Genomic DNA, 17,477 nt, shown 5'->3' with positions numbered 1-17,477 from the left:
TGATATTTTCAAACAACAGCTCAGATAAGGGCCTAATATCCAAAATTTACAAAGAACTCATAAAACTCAACAACAAACAAACAAACAATCCAATAAAAAAATGGGAAGAGGACATGAACAGACACTTCTCCCATGAAGAAATACAAATGGCCAACAGATATATGAAAAGATGCTCAGCTTCCTTAGTTATTAGAGAAATGCAAATCAAAACTACAATGCGATACCACCTCACTCCTGTTAGATTAGCTGTTATTAACAAGACAGGTAATAACAAATGTTGGAGAGGCTGTGGAGAAAAAGGAACCCTCATACACTGTTGGTGGGAATGTAAAGTAGTACAACCATTATGGAAGAAAGTATGGTGGTTCCTCAAAAAACTGAAAATAGAACTACCTTATGACCCAGCAATCCCTCTACTGGGTATATACCCCAAAAACTCAGGAACATTGATACATAAAGACACATGCAGCCCCACTGCAGCATTGTTCACAGTGGCCAAGACATGGAAACAACCAGAAAGGCCTTCAATAGAAGACTGGATAAAGAAGATGTGTCACATATACACTATGGAATACTACTCAGCTATAAGAAATGATGACATCGGATCATTTTCAACAAAATGGTGGGATCTTGATAACATTATACGAAGTGAAATAAGTAAATCAGAAAAAATCAAGAACTGCATTATTCCATACGTAGGTGAGACATAAGAATGAGACTAAGGGACATTGATAAGAGTGTGGTGGTTTTGGGGTAGGGGAGGGGAGGGAGAGGAAAAGGGGGAGGGGGCACAAAGAAAATGAGATAGAAGGTGATGGAGGACAATCTAATTTTGGGTGATGGGTATGCAACATAATTGATTGACAAGATAACCTGGACATGTTTTCTTTGAATATATGTATCCTGATTTATTGATTTTACCCTAGTAAAATTAATAAAAAATAATAATAATAATAAACTTTAGCTTCATTATCATTGGTATTGATGACGTTATTTTTATATAACATAAATTCTGCATTTTAAAGAATGATTTCTAAATACAGATAGTCCCCAATTTAGGATGGTTCGACTTACTATATTTCGACTTGGTGGTGCAAAGGCGATATGCATTCAGTAGAAACTGTACTTCCACTTTTTAATTTAAATCTTTTCCTGGATTAGAAATATATGCCAACACACTCTTTCATGAGCTAAGGCTCCCTGTCAGCTACAGAGTCACAAATGTAGAGAATCCACACTACAGCAGCAATTTTCAACCTTTACAATCTCATGGGACATGTAAACTAAAGACTAAAATTCTGTGGCACATCAAAAATATATTTTTGGTCAGTTTGAAAAAATTGGTATAATTTTTATTCATTCACATCAGATAGTTATCACTGTTGGCTATGTCTTCTTTTACTATAACAAACAGAAAGCAAGTCAGTGCCCTTGACTAAATAGTCAGGTATTAGCATGTTTTAAAAATTCTTGTGGCATTCAGGTTGCAAATTGTTGCTCTACAGAGAATTCTAGAAAATTTTGCCCAACTGTAGTCTAATATAAGTGTTCTGAGCATGTTTAAGGCAGGCTAGGTGAAGCTATGATGTGCAGCAATAGGTTAGGCATAATAAATGCATTTATTGAAACATAACCCCATCATAATTCAAGGAACATCTATGCTTTCGTTCTATGCTGTTCTTTTAAATTGTGGTCACATCTTAATGATTTAATTGATTAAATGAAGAGAAAATCTTCAGTTCAGTAGTGATCATTCCAAATTATATGAAACTATCTCTAGTCTAGTAAAATAAGATGGCAGAAAAATAAAATAAAACCTTAATTTGTATAGGAAGTTATCCAGGCAATTATTTGCATCATTTTGCACTGTTTCCTCATTCTTTGAAAAAAGAGAAAATGTTCATAGCAACAACTCTGAATAATTTTCTTTTCAAGACCCAGAATTGATATTAAACTGCTAGGAGTGGATGGACAAGCTTATGGCAGATGCATTTCTGCTAATCACAGGCTCTACAGTATTTATTCTGACACAAAGTAAACCACTGTGACATAATGAGCAAACAAACTGTAATGGTTGATCCAAAAAAGGATTAATCTTTCACTCATCTAATGCATTCCATACCCTAAGAAGATGATAGTTTTCCAATTACTTATAGAGCTTTATCTATCAGTAGATTAAAATTGTGTTGATTAAAATCAAGCAAGCATTATCCCAAAAGGAAACTCCACAGCTATCAGCAGTCACCCCCAGCCCTAGGAAACCATCAACTTGTTTTCTGGCCTATTTGAGACATTTCATATCAATGGCATCAAATATATAACGGGCATTGTTCTGCGATTATGGTAATGGTTATACAACTCAGAAAACAGACTAAAAGCCACTGAATTGTACATTTAAATGGCAAACGTTATGGTATATAAATTATCTCAAAGCAGTGTTTAAAAATCAAGAAGTTTTTTATAAAGTGACACAGTGGACAATTTAGACAAAAGTGAAACTGGTATAAATTAAAAGATGAGAGAAATGTGCTTGGCCTAGCAAGGGCATCACTTTCTCCCTGTCCTTGACCTCACCCTGTCCCATCAAAACTGCACTCATCGAGGCCCCGAGAAAACACCTAACTTCACCAGAGGAAAGCATCCTTGTGGATTGAACAAAGTAAAAGTAAAGTTCCTTCTAGAAATATTAAGTCAAATATAGATAACTAAATGTCTCATCAATAGTTGTAGTGACCTAAACCAAAAATACAGCATAAGAAATTTAAGTAAATATTATCTATTTACTAGTTCAACACTAGCAAATCTAACTACCCAATATGCAGTTAGTAATAAAAGAAAATATTTTTAATTTAGAAAATAGAAAGTATACAGTAGGTCTTGAAATTTTAAAAAGATTAAAATATTTATTTCACAGTAAATTTGATAGACTTTATATGTACTAGTATATCATATTTATTTATTTAAAAACACATGGTTCTCATTATTATAATTTTTGTCTAGATATATGTTTATCCAATATTATTTTGTGTGTTTCATGTTGTCAAAATGCCAACTAAGCCTCTATGCTAATGAAAATAAAGCTTTCTTATGCCCTTTAGGGTCATAAAACAGGCTGAAATGGGTTTTGAAGTCAGATAGAACTCAGTTCAAATTCCAACTCTACTGCTTACTACATGTGCGACAACATATAAATTGCTTGATTTGTCTAAGTCTTAGAATTATCACCAGGAAAGGAGGATTACTGTAAAGGACAAACACAAAAATATATATTAATTGAGTGCCTAAAAACAGCAGATGTTTGGTAAATGGTAGCTCGTATTATATTAGGTGGATAGGTGCCTCTGCTGTTTCCAGAAAAGAAAGGCTCTGCTTCAGATCCTCATTTATTTTTTCATTCAACAGATATTTATTGAGTACCTACTATATATTAGGCTCTCAGGTAGGCAACAGAAGACAGCATTAACAAAGAAGTAACAGAAATAATACAATACTGATATAGGATGATATAAGGAGTATTATAACAATTGCTAATATATATTGAATGGATGCCATATACTGGCACTTGAACACAGTATCTCCATTCCCATCTAAGGTCGCAGAATGTGTGGCTATGAAGCCTGTGATTTTAACAAATGCACTATAATGCTTTTCTCGAGGGAAACAAAACCCTAGCGCAAGCATCACAAGTGGCCCCCCAAAACCTTTTAGAGCTATCCAGTAACAGTGGTGAAAGAAGAGAAGGGACATAGGTGTCTGGTAAACTTACTCTCTCATTCAGACACTCTAATTGTGCATTAGATGCTCAGAAATACCATCTTAAAAAAGAAGTATGAGAGGTTTTTATCACCTCTAAATCATCCTTTGAAAATCATTGAAAGTTACAGTGATTTTAAGAATAAACTTCTTTCAGAATAATAAAGGCAAACTAACAGGTTAAAAAGATAAAGAAAGAATAATTATATTCTCTTTCAACAGACTATTAAGTACATAGTTCTTTAGAACAAAATAACTCATTAAAAAGGGCACACTGTCCTTTTATACACCAATTTCCTTATCTAATCATCTAATCAGTTTACTGTCCCAAAAAGAATGTAAATACTATTTAATTTACTAGACAAGTTGGCTTAGGGAAATTACTACTTAGCATGATTGCCCTTGGATAAAGAAGAAACAGGTAGGGAGAAAGTCTATTTAATGAGGTCGTTTCACCCTTCTGGAGTGAGACTATCAAAATGACATCTAGATTAGAAAATTATACAACTAAACAAAGATTCTATAAACTATTTCAACTATCATAAAAAAAAAACAAAAAAAATCTTCTTGAGTTGTATAAGTAACATCCCCTATAGGCTATATTGTGCTTATAAAAACATTAGCATTATAAGTGTCACTTACCTGCTTCAAATGCTCCTGTATTTTCGACTCCACACCTCCAATGTGTGAAATCATTTTGTTGACACATGGTGCTGGAATATTTACTAAAGAACAGCTGTGACGTCGACATGGGTAGCCAAAGTAAATGCTTTTGGTCACCTCTAAAGATAAAGCAGACAGAAGTTATATAACTATATAACTAATAACTAACTTCATATATTATATATATATATAATATATATATATACTGTGTAGTAACCTTGATGTTCTGAATATGCAGAAATATTCAACTTTATTAAAACTATTACTCTTAAAGTTTTTAACAAGCAAGGTGATAAATATGTCACCATCACAGAATAAAGCTTCTAAAACTTTAAAAACTAAAATAATTAGTAGTGACTAAAATGTAACAAATTAGCGACCTTAGAAGCAGGAAAAAACTTCAAAGTCAAAACGTTAAGTGTTCCATAGCATTATGCACTAACCATTAGAAGAAAAAAAGTAAAGGAAAAAGGCAGAAAACACATTAATCCATTTGTTTCTAAATAGATCTTGAATCATTTAAAAAATGACAATGACTTTAAAAAATATTTTAAATTCTCCTTTCAAAGAGATTCCTCATCTTCCAATGTAAATAAGATTCAACCACTCATGCATTGAAGGAATTCTTCCTTAAATCTAGCATAAGTTTCTTTTGCTGAAAAAAATAAAAGCAGGTCCCCTACATCCTCGTAATAACCTCATTTTCCACCTTCCATTTCTGAAAATTGGAGTCTCTTACAAAGAATGATTGATTTTCTCACTACAGCATTCAAGTTGTACTCATCATAAAATCCACTCAGTCAGGTGTGCCTCAATGATTCTAATCCTGGCATGTCCTGAATGAACTGAAGGTTGCAGAAGCACAGCAAAGTTGTCCATGAAACTCCACCAAAGTGCTTACTTGCAGTCCTTTACCTCTGAGGACTCTACTGGGCTGCATTATAGGTGCAGTCACTGATCTTAAATGCAAGACACAAAATAGGCTTGGTGCCTCAATAAGAACAGTGTGCTGATCTCATTTCAGCTGACCTTGAGAAACACACAGGTAAAGCTATTGCCTATGGAATGTGCCTTTTGTTTCAAAGCCAACCCACAGAGATGCTAAATATATTTTAGATATCTTCATTTAAACTGCAATCTTTTAAATGAAGTCACATAATCTTCTCTAAAAAGACAACCTCTGAAAATGGCATATCTGTTTCATTCATAAATGTTTTTACTTTATCTCATATATATATAAATATAAATGTGTTGTCTATATATACATACGTATATAGGGTGTGTGTGTGTGTGTGTGTGTGTGTGTGTGTGGTGCGTGTGTATAATAATAAATGCCAAACATGGAACTATGCTAAGTAATTTTGATGCCATGATTTATTTAACCCTCACAACAATCTTATGAAATGGGATTATTATCTTGATTTCATAAGTAGGAAACCAAGGCTTAGAGAAGTTATATAACATGTCCAATTCCACAGAAATGGTAGGTGAGAGAGCCGTCACTGTCACTTGAACTATATCTCCTTGGCCACAGAGTGTAAGCTATACTACAAGGTTGTTTTTTATATTTAAAAAATGTATCAAAGAGAAGCAGTCCTAAAAACATATTCCAAGGCATCTCAAATGTTTCACATACCATTTGTTAAATTTTGAATGTTCCTTCAAGATATCAAAGCTGATATTCTTAAGTATTTTTATTTGCTTTGACCATACTGGACACATATACTTGCTATGATTCTTTGGCATGCGTTATATTCCATATTTCCTCTTTAGTTTATACACAACTAGATAAATATCTATTTTCATCTCTTTAATAGTCAAAGGACCAAAGTACATGCTGCTGAAAATTACATATTGATCTCCTATTTGAGTATCTTGATAAGGGCATGTTGCCATTCCCTGTAGAAATAAGGTTTCTAATATACATTTAACAACTAGGCAGTTATCTTTATACTCAAAACATTTGCTTTGCTTCATTAAACGTGGGGGAAACAAGGATAGTACTGACTCATTTAACATTTTTCTACATGTGCTACTCTCAACTTATTGTGTGGATACTAATTAATTCCTGTAGCACCCCTATGGCTTGGGATTAACATTGTGAACATGGTAAAGTGGGGAAAATAAAATACTATGAAGTTAAAATTTGCACTAAAAGTCTCTGGTGTCAATCACAGCATAAGACAGAACCAGAATTCTGGAGTTATTACTATCTTTATTCTAATGCATGCATGGTATAAGTTAAAATTTTGCTTTTTTAAAAAAAAATTTTATCCACCTTAAAGAGACACCTAGATCACTGAACTAGATGTTCATGTTCATTAATTTTTTTACTTGACTGATAACTGTACTTCCTAAGCTAAAATTACTCAGTCTCTAACCTCAGATTTCTATTTAAAAAATTAATGGGTTGTCAGTGGTTATATAAAAATGTTTTCACCTAAAATTCCATGGTACACTGAGAATTAATGGTTTTAGTCACACACTAATTGATAGCGCTGCTTCTGGGAAAGTAGGTGTACAGTCAAGCTGTTTAAGAAGTAAGCTCAAACAGGACTCTCATCCTCTCTCAACATCTGCCCAGCTTCCACTTCCTGGCTCAGAATCAATGTATAAGAGGGAAGATCCTCCTGGATCTAGGCCACAGTAGACGTTAGTTAAGACTGCAACATGAAACTTCCATTTGAGAGAAAATATGGACTGGCTGATTATGTTGGCAAATAAAGTAAAAATACTATGTTCATGAACGGTCAACTCTCCTTGCTCAGTGAATTTAATCATTACGTAATTTATTCACCCAGCCATAATAATTTAACATGTAGCTGAAATTTCAGTATGGTTAAAACTAAAATCATATCAGTGGATACAGGAAATATGTGGAGTGATATTGACTATAAATGGCATAAATGAACTTTCTGGAAAGATAGAAGATTCTATAGTGTAGATTTGTCAAAAGTCATTGATTGTACATTTAAAATGAGAGGCCCGTATTGTATTTAAATTTCATCTCAATAAATGTATTTCATAAAAAGATCACTAACCATATCCTAGTAACAGAATTTAATAACCTCCTATCATTCTCCATCTCTTTTAACTCATGATTCTACAGAACAGAACAGAAAATGCTTCCCTGAAATGTTCTTCATTACTAGCTTTCTCTCACTTTTTCATGGCCTATTTCTACGCACTAACATGACTCTTGGTAAGAACTAATTTTTCTCTTAGTCATCTCCTCGAAGTGCTTAACTGCCAACTAAACATCTTTAGATTTAACTTTACCCTGAAATCCTTGTCAAAATGTACAACTCTTCCAAAACATATCCTTCCTAGGACCTGGCCCTAGCGCTAAATGTAGAAAAGGGGAGGTGAACCTGTGGGATTCTTTGGAGTCTGGGAGAATGAAAGTTAAAATTGGGAGGTACCCATTGAGAAGTTGATGTATCACAAACAAGGATAAAGAAATTCATGCACCAGTAAACTAACATGTCAAAGCCAGAAAAGCTACAGAGAAAAAGAAACACATTCTTATCATCAGACGCAGAGCTTGAAAAGATGAGGGAGACACAGAGAGAGCTCCAGCATGGGATGCCGAGCAGTGACAATAGTGCCTGGCACAGAACAGATAATCAGGAACTATTTAGCAACTAAAGAAATAATAAGAGATTAAGATAAATCAAGATAAAATGTTTTATTACAGTCTTGCCTCCAATCTACTTGGTATTAAACATTTGGACTTTTTTAAGGCCAAGAAACCAAAGATAGTCTTGAAGAGACAAAGCCAATATTTCTAAAACTAAACTCATCCTCATTCCATCCAGACCCTTTCTTTCCTTTCTTCTCTGTTCCCATTATCAAAGTGTGTAACAGTTTCATCATTGTTGAATCCTCTTTTCATTTAAGCTCCTATACTAATATATTATCAAATCGTATTCTTCCTGTCTTTCATAACCATTGATCCTTCATAAATCAAATCCCTTTTTACCTTAAGCCTGGAATATAATGATAAGGTAATCAATCTCCATAATTCCTCCTGCAGCCAAATAATTTTGCATAGCAGACTCATAATTCCAAGCAAAGAATTTGTTTATGTAACATCCCTACTTAAAATATATATAGGACCAGAGACTGAGAAACAAAATTCACACTCTTGAATCTGAAATTAAAAATGCTTCTTGACTGTACCTCAATCATTTTGACTGTACCTCAATCATTTTTAGCTTTCTTTTAACCTATCATCTTTACATTTCTGAATCTTCCTGATGCAGTAGTCAAAGTAATCTATTTTTTCCATATTTTGTACAACTTCATCAGTTATTTGACTCATTGTGTTGTCCTTGCTAAATACCCTTTTCATATACAAATGCATATATGAAATACTTTTCATATACAAATGCATCTTACAAGATTAAATTCAAATCTGTCCTTATCCATTAACAGTTCTCTTAATCCTTAGAGATTGTAAGTATTGATGTTACTCAAAACACTAAAGGTACTTTTTGCCCATACTATTCATTTGTCATGTACTACTTGGACACTGTGATTTAGAATAATATAGTGTGTCCGTAAAGTCATGGTGCACTTTTGACCGGTCACAGAAAAGCAACAAAAGACGATAGAAATGTGAAATCTGCACCAAATAAAAGGAAAACCCTCCCAGTTTCTGTAGGATGATGTGGTAGCATGTGCGCATGCACAGATGATGATGTAACACCATGTATACAGCGGAGCAGCCCACGACCATGCCAGTCAAGATGTGGACAGTACAGAGGTAAGTTCAGTGTGTTCCGTGGCTCGCTAAATTCAAATCCGTGACCAAAGTGCAACAAGAATATTGGCACGTTTATAATGAAGTGCCACCACATAGGAATAACATTACTCTGTAGGATAAGCAGTTGAAGGAAACCGGCAGTTTGGTGGAGAAACCCCATTCTGGTAGGCCATCAGTCAGTGACGAGTCTGTAGAGGCTATACGGGATAGCTACCTAAGGAGCCCTAAAAAATCTGTGCGTGAGCCCACATCGAACTGCACTGAATAGGTATGAAACTGGGAGAGTTTTCCTTTTATTTGGTGCAGATTTCACTTTTCTATCGTCTTTTGTTGCTTTCCTGTGACCGGTCAAAAATGCACCCTGACTTTACAGACACACTGTATATTTGGCCTTTGTCCTGTTTTTGGCACAGAGCTCCTAAAACTCATGGAATTTGCTAAGTGAGAGACATAAAGGTGTCCTTCATTGTATTATTGAAATGACTTTAGGGCCCCACTAAGGGTAGAGGCTGACTGCCAGGAGAACCCATCACATGATTGGAAAATCAGACGTTACAAGTCACATCCTCAAACTGAGGAGGGGAGAAGGGCTGGAGGTTGGATCCATAACCAATGGCCAATGATTTAATAAATCATGCCTATGTAATGAAGCTTCTATAAAAACTCAAAAAGACAGGGTTCAGAGAGCTTCCAGGTTTTGAACATATAGAGATTTGGGAGAGCAGTGTGCATACAAGCTGAGTGCCCTTTCCTCATTCCCTGCCCTATGCAACTCTCCCATCTCCCTGTTCCTGAATTATATCCTTTTTATAATAAATGGTTAACCTAGTCAGTAAAATATTTCTTTGAGTTCTGTGAGCCACTCTACCAAATTATTCAAACTCAAGCAAAGGGGTATTCATTAAAACCTCCAAACTATAGCATTGGTGAGAAGCGCAGATGAAACCTGGGATTTCCACTAGTATCTGGAATAGAGGGAGGGGAAGTCTTGTAGGACTAAGCCCTTAACCTGAGGGATCTGATGCTATATCCAGGTAGAGAGTGTCAGAACTGAGTTGAATTATAGCACACCCTGCTAGTTTCCAAGAATTTCTTAGAAACCCCATGCCTTCACACACTGGAATCATGAACAGAAACTTTTAACTACCTTGTATTGTCTGTTACTCCACATTCTTTTCTATTGTTTCATAATAATTAGTATATAGTTATATTGAATTTTGCCTGAAGATTGTATACTCCATTTTAAAAAATATATTTGTATCCTAGGAATGCCTGTTTCAGTGTTTTGAATCTTTTGGTTCATAAATCATTCATTTGACATTTTTAAAAATGTATCCAAAATTACTTATGGCTTATAGCTAACTTTGGGCAATAAACTCTGAGCAAGCACATTAAAATTCTATTCAATATTTCTACTGGACAAAAATAGATAAAGAATTGAAATGGTAACTTATCCCAATTTTATTCTAGCAAACTAAAAATCTCCAGGGCAGAAATTTACCAAACAAGATTAAATCAAAATAAAGTTTAAATCAAGATTCTTCATCAAAATGACCTAAGAAACAAATATAAACCCCTGTACATCAAATGTACAGCTTTCATCATCTCTTTCTACCTCTTTCCACATATAATATCAGAAACACTTTCAAAGATATTTTAGGGATTCTCAATGAATAATTTTTAATTCTGTATTTCATGCTCCCAAAACATAAGGACATGCTAAAGTTTCTAGCACCTGCTAGTCTTGGCATGAGCAATAAAGAAAATGTTTATTTTAAAAATTCATACATTTGTAAAAATTATTATGAACCAAATTGTAATTATCAATATATTATTAATAAAAATAAAATAACACCATATTAAAATTTTATCCTTAATATTAAATATTATTACTTTGTTAAATACATATCAATTGATATTTAGGGTTTATTTCTCAATAACAATATAAAATTGACATCACAAGCTAATGAATGAATATAAATATCATTTACATAGGTTACTATACTATTTACATTCAGTCCTTACCTTCAGTATTTGTCATTTTACTTTCATGAAATATCTCAACACCTTCTTTAGGGGCACTGAATACAACCAATGCTTGTGATGTGGCATTATCTTTTTAAAATAAAACAAATATTTCAGAAAGCAGTTAATATAAATTTTTAAAATAATTAAACTAATGTACAAAACTGGGTTGTGAAACAGTCTGTGAAAAAGCAACACTAATACAAATATTAACCAAAACCTGAAGTAGAATATATATAAGTGTTTTCTCTGTGTTATTCAATTGGCTTAACTTTCACAAAAAGGTATTAAAAATAGCAGGCAACTATTATCAAAAAAAGAGACACCAATCAGAGTGATGTCATTAAAACAGTGTAGTAGGATATTGCTACTCAAATAACTATTATAATATATTGATATATGAATCATTTAATTGTATCTAAAATGAATAGCCAAATAATATTAATACATAAATACTGAAAATAAAACATATATATTCTTTTTTTGAGAAAGAAAATGATGTGAGCATATTATGAAGGGATCTAGAACTTATGCTAAACAGTTAATGCTTAACCTGAAAACTTACTATTTTAAATTATAGCTAAAATTAATTTTGAAAATTTGTATATAATATACAATATTTTATTTAATAAAGCAATGCATTTTAACGCAAAGAAAAATTTATAGAAAATGTATATGAAGAGATTTTAACTCACTATTATTTATAGTGACATATGCAACTCAGAATAACCAAATTACATATAGATCTGTTTAATATAATATGACAAATTTGATACATATATTATGAATCCCACACTGATACAGAATACATTATTTTAATGGTATTAAAAGTTTATGAAAAGTGAAGGTGTTTCAAGCAACATAACAAAAAAATCTGACAAGTAGAAACTAGCTGCATTAACCAATTTACTCTACATTTAGAAACTAGTGATATAAAATTAATTCAAAAATACTTGAAAATTTTAATGGGAATTTCTAAATAACAAATGTGTCAAGAAAAAATTCACGTCATTCAGTTTTCATTTAAAAAATGAAACACTTTGTAAAAAAAAAAACTTAAACTGAAAATCAACAACTCTTATTAAATCCATCAGGGAACTGAAATCACAACGCAAACTAAACAAAAACCAGACAGAGGCAAATACAAAGAATTATAGCTTTCTGGAAGTAGAAGTTGCTGATGCCAAGAAAGGGTAGAAAAATCTAAACTGTAATTGATGAACTGTTGTTGGAGGCTGTGTGAACTGGCTGGTGCATTAAAAATTCCTGGGAACCAGTTTTAGAGGATCATTCACATCTTCATTGGTTTCATTCCTAGGAGGCTCACCAGGTTTTCACAGTCAACAGTGGAAAAATATTCCTTCCCGCTTTCAGAAAAAAGGCGGAAAGTAACTGTTTCCAATTATGCCCAGTGTAAAAAATAATCATTTCAAAATGGTTATAGGTTATGCCCAGAGTGTTCTGTTTTACACCTGCCCTCAAAAGACACTATTTTAACATAGCTTAACTGATAAGAGGGAAGGAAACCACCCAACTCCAGCTCCCCCAGCCTTCTTGTCACATTTAATGTGGAAGAAGACTAAGAAGCAACAGTAAAACCTTACACATTTGTCAGAACTCAGAGAACTATACTACATAATGCATGAGTCCTAATGTAAAATATAGACTTTAGCTCACAATAATTTATCAACTTTAACAACTATACAACACTAATGAAAGATGTTAATAACACTTGAAACTGTCAGGAGGCAGACAGTGTATACTGTATGTGGAAACTCTACTATCCATTAGTTTTCTGTAAACCTGAAATTATTATAAAATTAAAATTTATTAATTAAAAAATAAATCTGTAAGAATTATTCCTGAGGAAATTCAGATTTTGGACTTACTAGTCAAAGACTTTACACCATCTTTTTAAATATGTTCAAATTGCTAAGAAAATCGTGTATTAAATTTTTTAAATGTATGAGAATGACATCAACAGAGAATATCAGTAAAAAAAACAAAAGTAAAATGGATTAGGTATATATTATGGAGTTGAAACATATAATAAATGAAATGAAAATTCCACTAGAGGAGCTCAATAGTTACTTTGAGTAGGCAGAGAAAGATCAATGAATTTGAAGTTAGGTCAGCTGAGATGAGCCAGGCTGAGGAAAAGAAAAATAAAAGAATGAAGCAAAATGACTAGAGCCTCAGAGACTTGTATGAGAACATCCAGCATACCATCATATGCATAATAGAAGTCTGAGAAGTAGATAGGAAAGAAAAAGGAGTAGAAAGACTATTTTAAGAAGTAATGACTAAGATATTCCAAATATTATGATAAGCATTAATTTATATGTCCAGGAAGCTCAAGAAACTTCAAGTGCAATGAACAAAATTAGACACATTGTAACTGTGAAGAGCAAAAGAACAGTGAAAGCATCAAGAGGCAAGAAATAAATTACTTACAAGGAATCATCAATAAGATCAAAGGTGATTTATAAGTAGAAATCATAGAGCTAGATGGTAATACAATGATATTTTTTAAATGCTAAATTTTAAAATATTGCCAGTCAAAAATTTAAATCTGGCAAAACTATCTTTTAAAAATAAAGAAAAAAATAAGATATTTACAGATAAACAAAAATTGATAGGTTTTCACTAGCAGACTTACCAACAAAAATAAAAGGAGTCATTCCAATTCAACTGAAAAGAAAATACTGTAGTAACTTGAATCTTCATTAAGAAATAAATAGCAGAGCACTAGGAAGAATGGTAACTATAAATTACATTAGTGAAATATAATATTAATATAAATGCATTTTATGTTTGTAACATTTTTCTTTATTTGATTTAAAATTCAACTTAAGAAATCAATAATTTTAAACCTATGGTGATGGACACAAATGTTCAAAGACAATGTTACAATAATAGCAGAGAGAAAGCTGAAATTAAGTTATAAAGAAGCAAAGTTCATGTTTAATTTTGAAATTACATTATTATTAATCTGAGATTGTTATCAAGTATAAACACTGAGAAAGTAATTCAAAAGTATAAAGTAAGAAAAATGACAAGGGAAAGAAGACAGAGGGAAAGGGGATGATAGGATGGAATAAACCTGAAGGGAAGGGGTTAGGGTGCTGGGGGAGGGGTGCAAAAGAGATGTTGAGGGGAATACAAGGGAGGAGAGAAGCTTTAAGGGTGACACTAGAATCTATGTAAACACAATAAATTAAAATCAATTTTAAAAAGAAAAATGACAAGGGAATTAAAATGGTACACTAGAAAAAATATTTTTATTATATGGAGAAAAAAAGAAAAGAAAGACATACGATATCCAAAAAAAAAAAAGTGGCAGATTTAAATGCTACTTTAAACAAATTAAGCTAAATATTAATGGATAAAACTCTCCAATCAAAAGTCAGACACTGGCAGAATTCAAAACCACATTTTGAATTCAAAGTCAAAAATAGTTTGAAAGTTAAAGGGTATTAAAGATATACCATGCAAACAGTATGTAAAAGAGAGCTGGAATCGACATACTAATATCAGGTGAAATAGACAAAACTTAGTATGAAAGATAAAAAACATTTTAAAATGATAAAAGGACCAATCCTTCAGAATAACAATTATAAACATAAACCTAACAAATCCTCAAAACACATAAAACAAACTGACATAACTGAAGAAATGGACAACTCAACAATAAAGAGACTTCAACTGCCCATTTTAAATAATGGACAGAACTATAAAGTAGTTACACAAGTAAATAGCAAAATGGGAATATCATAAGTCAACTGGACCTAAGCAACAACTAAAGACTATTCTACCAACAAGAGCAGAAAATACATTTTTTTTAAAAAATTTACATGGAACATTCTCCATAATAGAGCATACAATAAGCCATAAACAAGTCTCAATGTATTTGAAATATATAAAATCATACAAAGAATCTCCTCAGAACACATAAGTAAAAATAAAAATCAAAGACCACAAAAAATTGGAGAGATTTTGAAACGTGTGAATTTTAAACACAACCTTAAATAAAAAATGGAGCAAAGAAGAAATCACAAAGTAAATTAAAAAATACTTTGAAGGACTAAACCAGGTTGGGAACATTTTTGGCTGAGAGAGCCATGAATGCCACATATTTTAAAATGTAATTCCATGAGAGCCATACAACGACCTGTATACATTAGGCATTATCCAATAAAAATTTGGTGTTGTCCCGGAAGACAACTGTGATTGGCTCCAGCCACCCACAATCATTAACATGAGCGGTAGGAAATGAATAGATTGTAATACATGAGAATGTTTTATATTTTTAACGTTATTATTTTTTTTATTAAAGATTTGTCTGCAAGCCAGATGCAGCCATCAAAAGAGCCACATCTGGCTCATGAGCCATAGGTTCCTGACCCTTGGACTAAACTAAGAAGACTCTTTAACCAAGGCACACTGAAGAAGCCACACTGAGACTGGTAGGAAAAGTAGAAACGCAAAGAGGGCTGCCCAGCTCCTGGGAGCAAATGGCAGCCTGGAGAGACTTGCGAGGTGGGAAGTGACTTTAGTGGAGAGGAGAGGGTCCTGGGCCCCAGGAACAAAGCCCCAGCCAGCAGCCCCAGAGCCTAGAAGAAGTGTAAGGACAGTATTTAGCTGTGAAACAAGTCAGGGTACTGTTTATGAGAAAGAGACAGATTTCTCAGAACCAGGATTCTTCTTAAAGGGATCATAGAGAAAACTTCATTCACAACCACTCACCCAGGGCTCCAGGGGACAGGGAGAGAGGAGAGGACCAGAGTAGCAGGAAGAGAATGTAATCTAGAAGGCACAAGGAGAAACACTTTGAGGGACAGCCACCCTAACCCTTGAGCTGAGTCACTCCCCAAATCTGAAGTGAATATTTCCCCTGGAACCAGCAATACTAGCAAAGGGAAGCAGGACAATAGACAAACAAGCTGTCCCACAGCACTCAGAGCAGAGTTGCTTAGAAAGAGGGAGCCTTCAAGAATACAGTATTGAGTGCTAGGGTCTGAGCTGCAGTGCCCCCACCCATACTGCTGAGTGCTCATCAGAGGGCTGGCAGTGGCAGGACATGGAAGCACTGTCCCATTGGCAGGGGCAAAAGCTCAGCCAGCCACAACTGAGACCCCGCCTGAGCTCAGTTTTTTCCTGCGGGGGTGGAGGGGACTCACAAAAGCGGTCCAGCTGGCTACAAGCCCGCCTGCAATCCCACCCACAGGGGAAAGGTAAAAGCCTGGGAAGTGGAGAGACCAGTGGCTGAGTGCAGGCATACAGTTCCGGCCAGCCGGGGTTTGTGGCCAACGTGCAAACATAACTTCGCCTGCAGGCATTGGGGTGAAAGCCAAGAATCAGGCAGAGACCTGTGGCTGAGCAAAGGTACTCACCCCTTCCCCCTGATCTTAGTGCCCAGGCTTGTAGCCCCAGGGGCAGCGTGTAACCCCACCCAAGGGGGCAGGGCAAAGGCAGAGGCCAGTTGAGGCCAGCCAAGGCTTATAGACCCAGGCACGTAAACACAGCCCCTCCTGTGGAGGAGAGGCAGAAACTGCAGTGAGAGCCACAGCAGGCCGGCACCGGCAATGCCCATACAGGAATGTCTGAGGCAGCAGCAGAAGGGGAGGCGGGCCTGCAGACAGACCACACCTAGGGAACAAAGAGCCCATACCCATTGGACTCCAGTGGCCACACCCTTCTTATACACAGACAAAATGAAAAGGCAGAGAAATGCAATGTAAATGAATCAAAAGAAATCCACAGAAAAGGACTTGAATGAGTCAAATATAACCAAATTACCAGATGCAGAGTTTAAAATAATGATTGTTAGACTGCTCAAAGATCTTAGAACAAAAAAAGATGGTCATAACAAACAACTAAATAAAGAGATAGCAATTATAGAAAAGGACATTGAAATAATAAAAAAGACTCAGTCAGTAATGACAAATAAAATATCAGGAATGAAGATTACAATGGAAAGAATTAAAAGCAGAATGGATGAAGCTGAGGATCGAATCAGTGAGTTAGAGGACAAGATAAATGAAGGCATGGAAGCAGAGCAGCAAAAGGAAAAGAGACTCAAAAAGTCTGAGGAAACTCTAAGAGAGCACTGTGACAACATGAAGAAAAATAAAATCTACATCATAGGGGTTCCTGAAGAAGAAGAGAAAGAACAAGGGATAAAGACTTTGTGCAATGAAATCATAGCTGAAATCTTCCCTAAACTGATGCAGGAAAAAGTCACACAAGTTCAAGAAGCACAAAGATT

At 34.3% G+C, this 17,477-nt stretch overlaps 1 protein-coding gene across 1 annotated transcript in view; it reads right to left on the bottom strand.

Annotated features, from left to right (window-relative positions):
* Positions 1-17,477, bottom strand: part of CCDC178 (coiled-coil domain containing 178) — a 411,215-nt gene that overhangs the window by 382,733 nt on the left and 11,005 nt on the right. Inside the window, exons 2-3 of the mRNA XM_066246239.1 lie at positions 11,210-11,299; positions 4,396-4,535 (exon numbers count right to left, since the gene is read on the bottom strand). Coding sequence (XP_066102336.1) covers positions 4,396-4,535; positions 11,210-11,299 — 230 coding nt within the window. The remainder of the gene's footprint in view (positions 1-4,395; positions 4,536-11,209; positions 11,300-17,477) is intronic.

The sequence above is a fragment of the Saccopteryx bilineata genome, chromosome 11 (assembly GCF_036850765.1).
Source record: "Saccopteryx bilineata isolate mSacBil1 chromosome 11, mSacBil1_pri_phased_curated, whole genome shotgun sequence".
Classification (NCBI taxonomy): domain Eukaryota; kingdom Metazoa; phylum Chordata; class Mammalia; order Chiroptera; family Emballonuridae; genus Saccopteryx; species Saccopteryx bilineata.
Note: the sequence above shows the minus strand (reverse complement) of the source record. Positions and strands in the feature narration are given on the sequence as shown.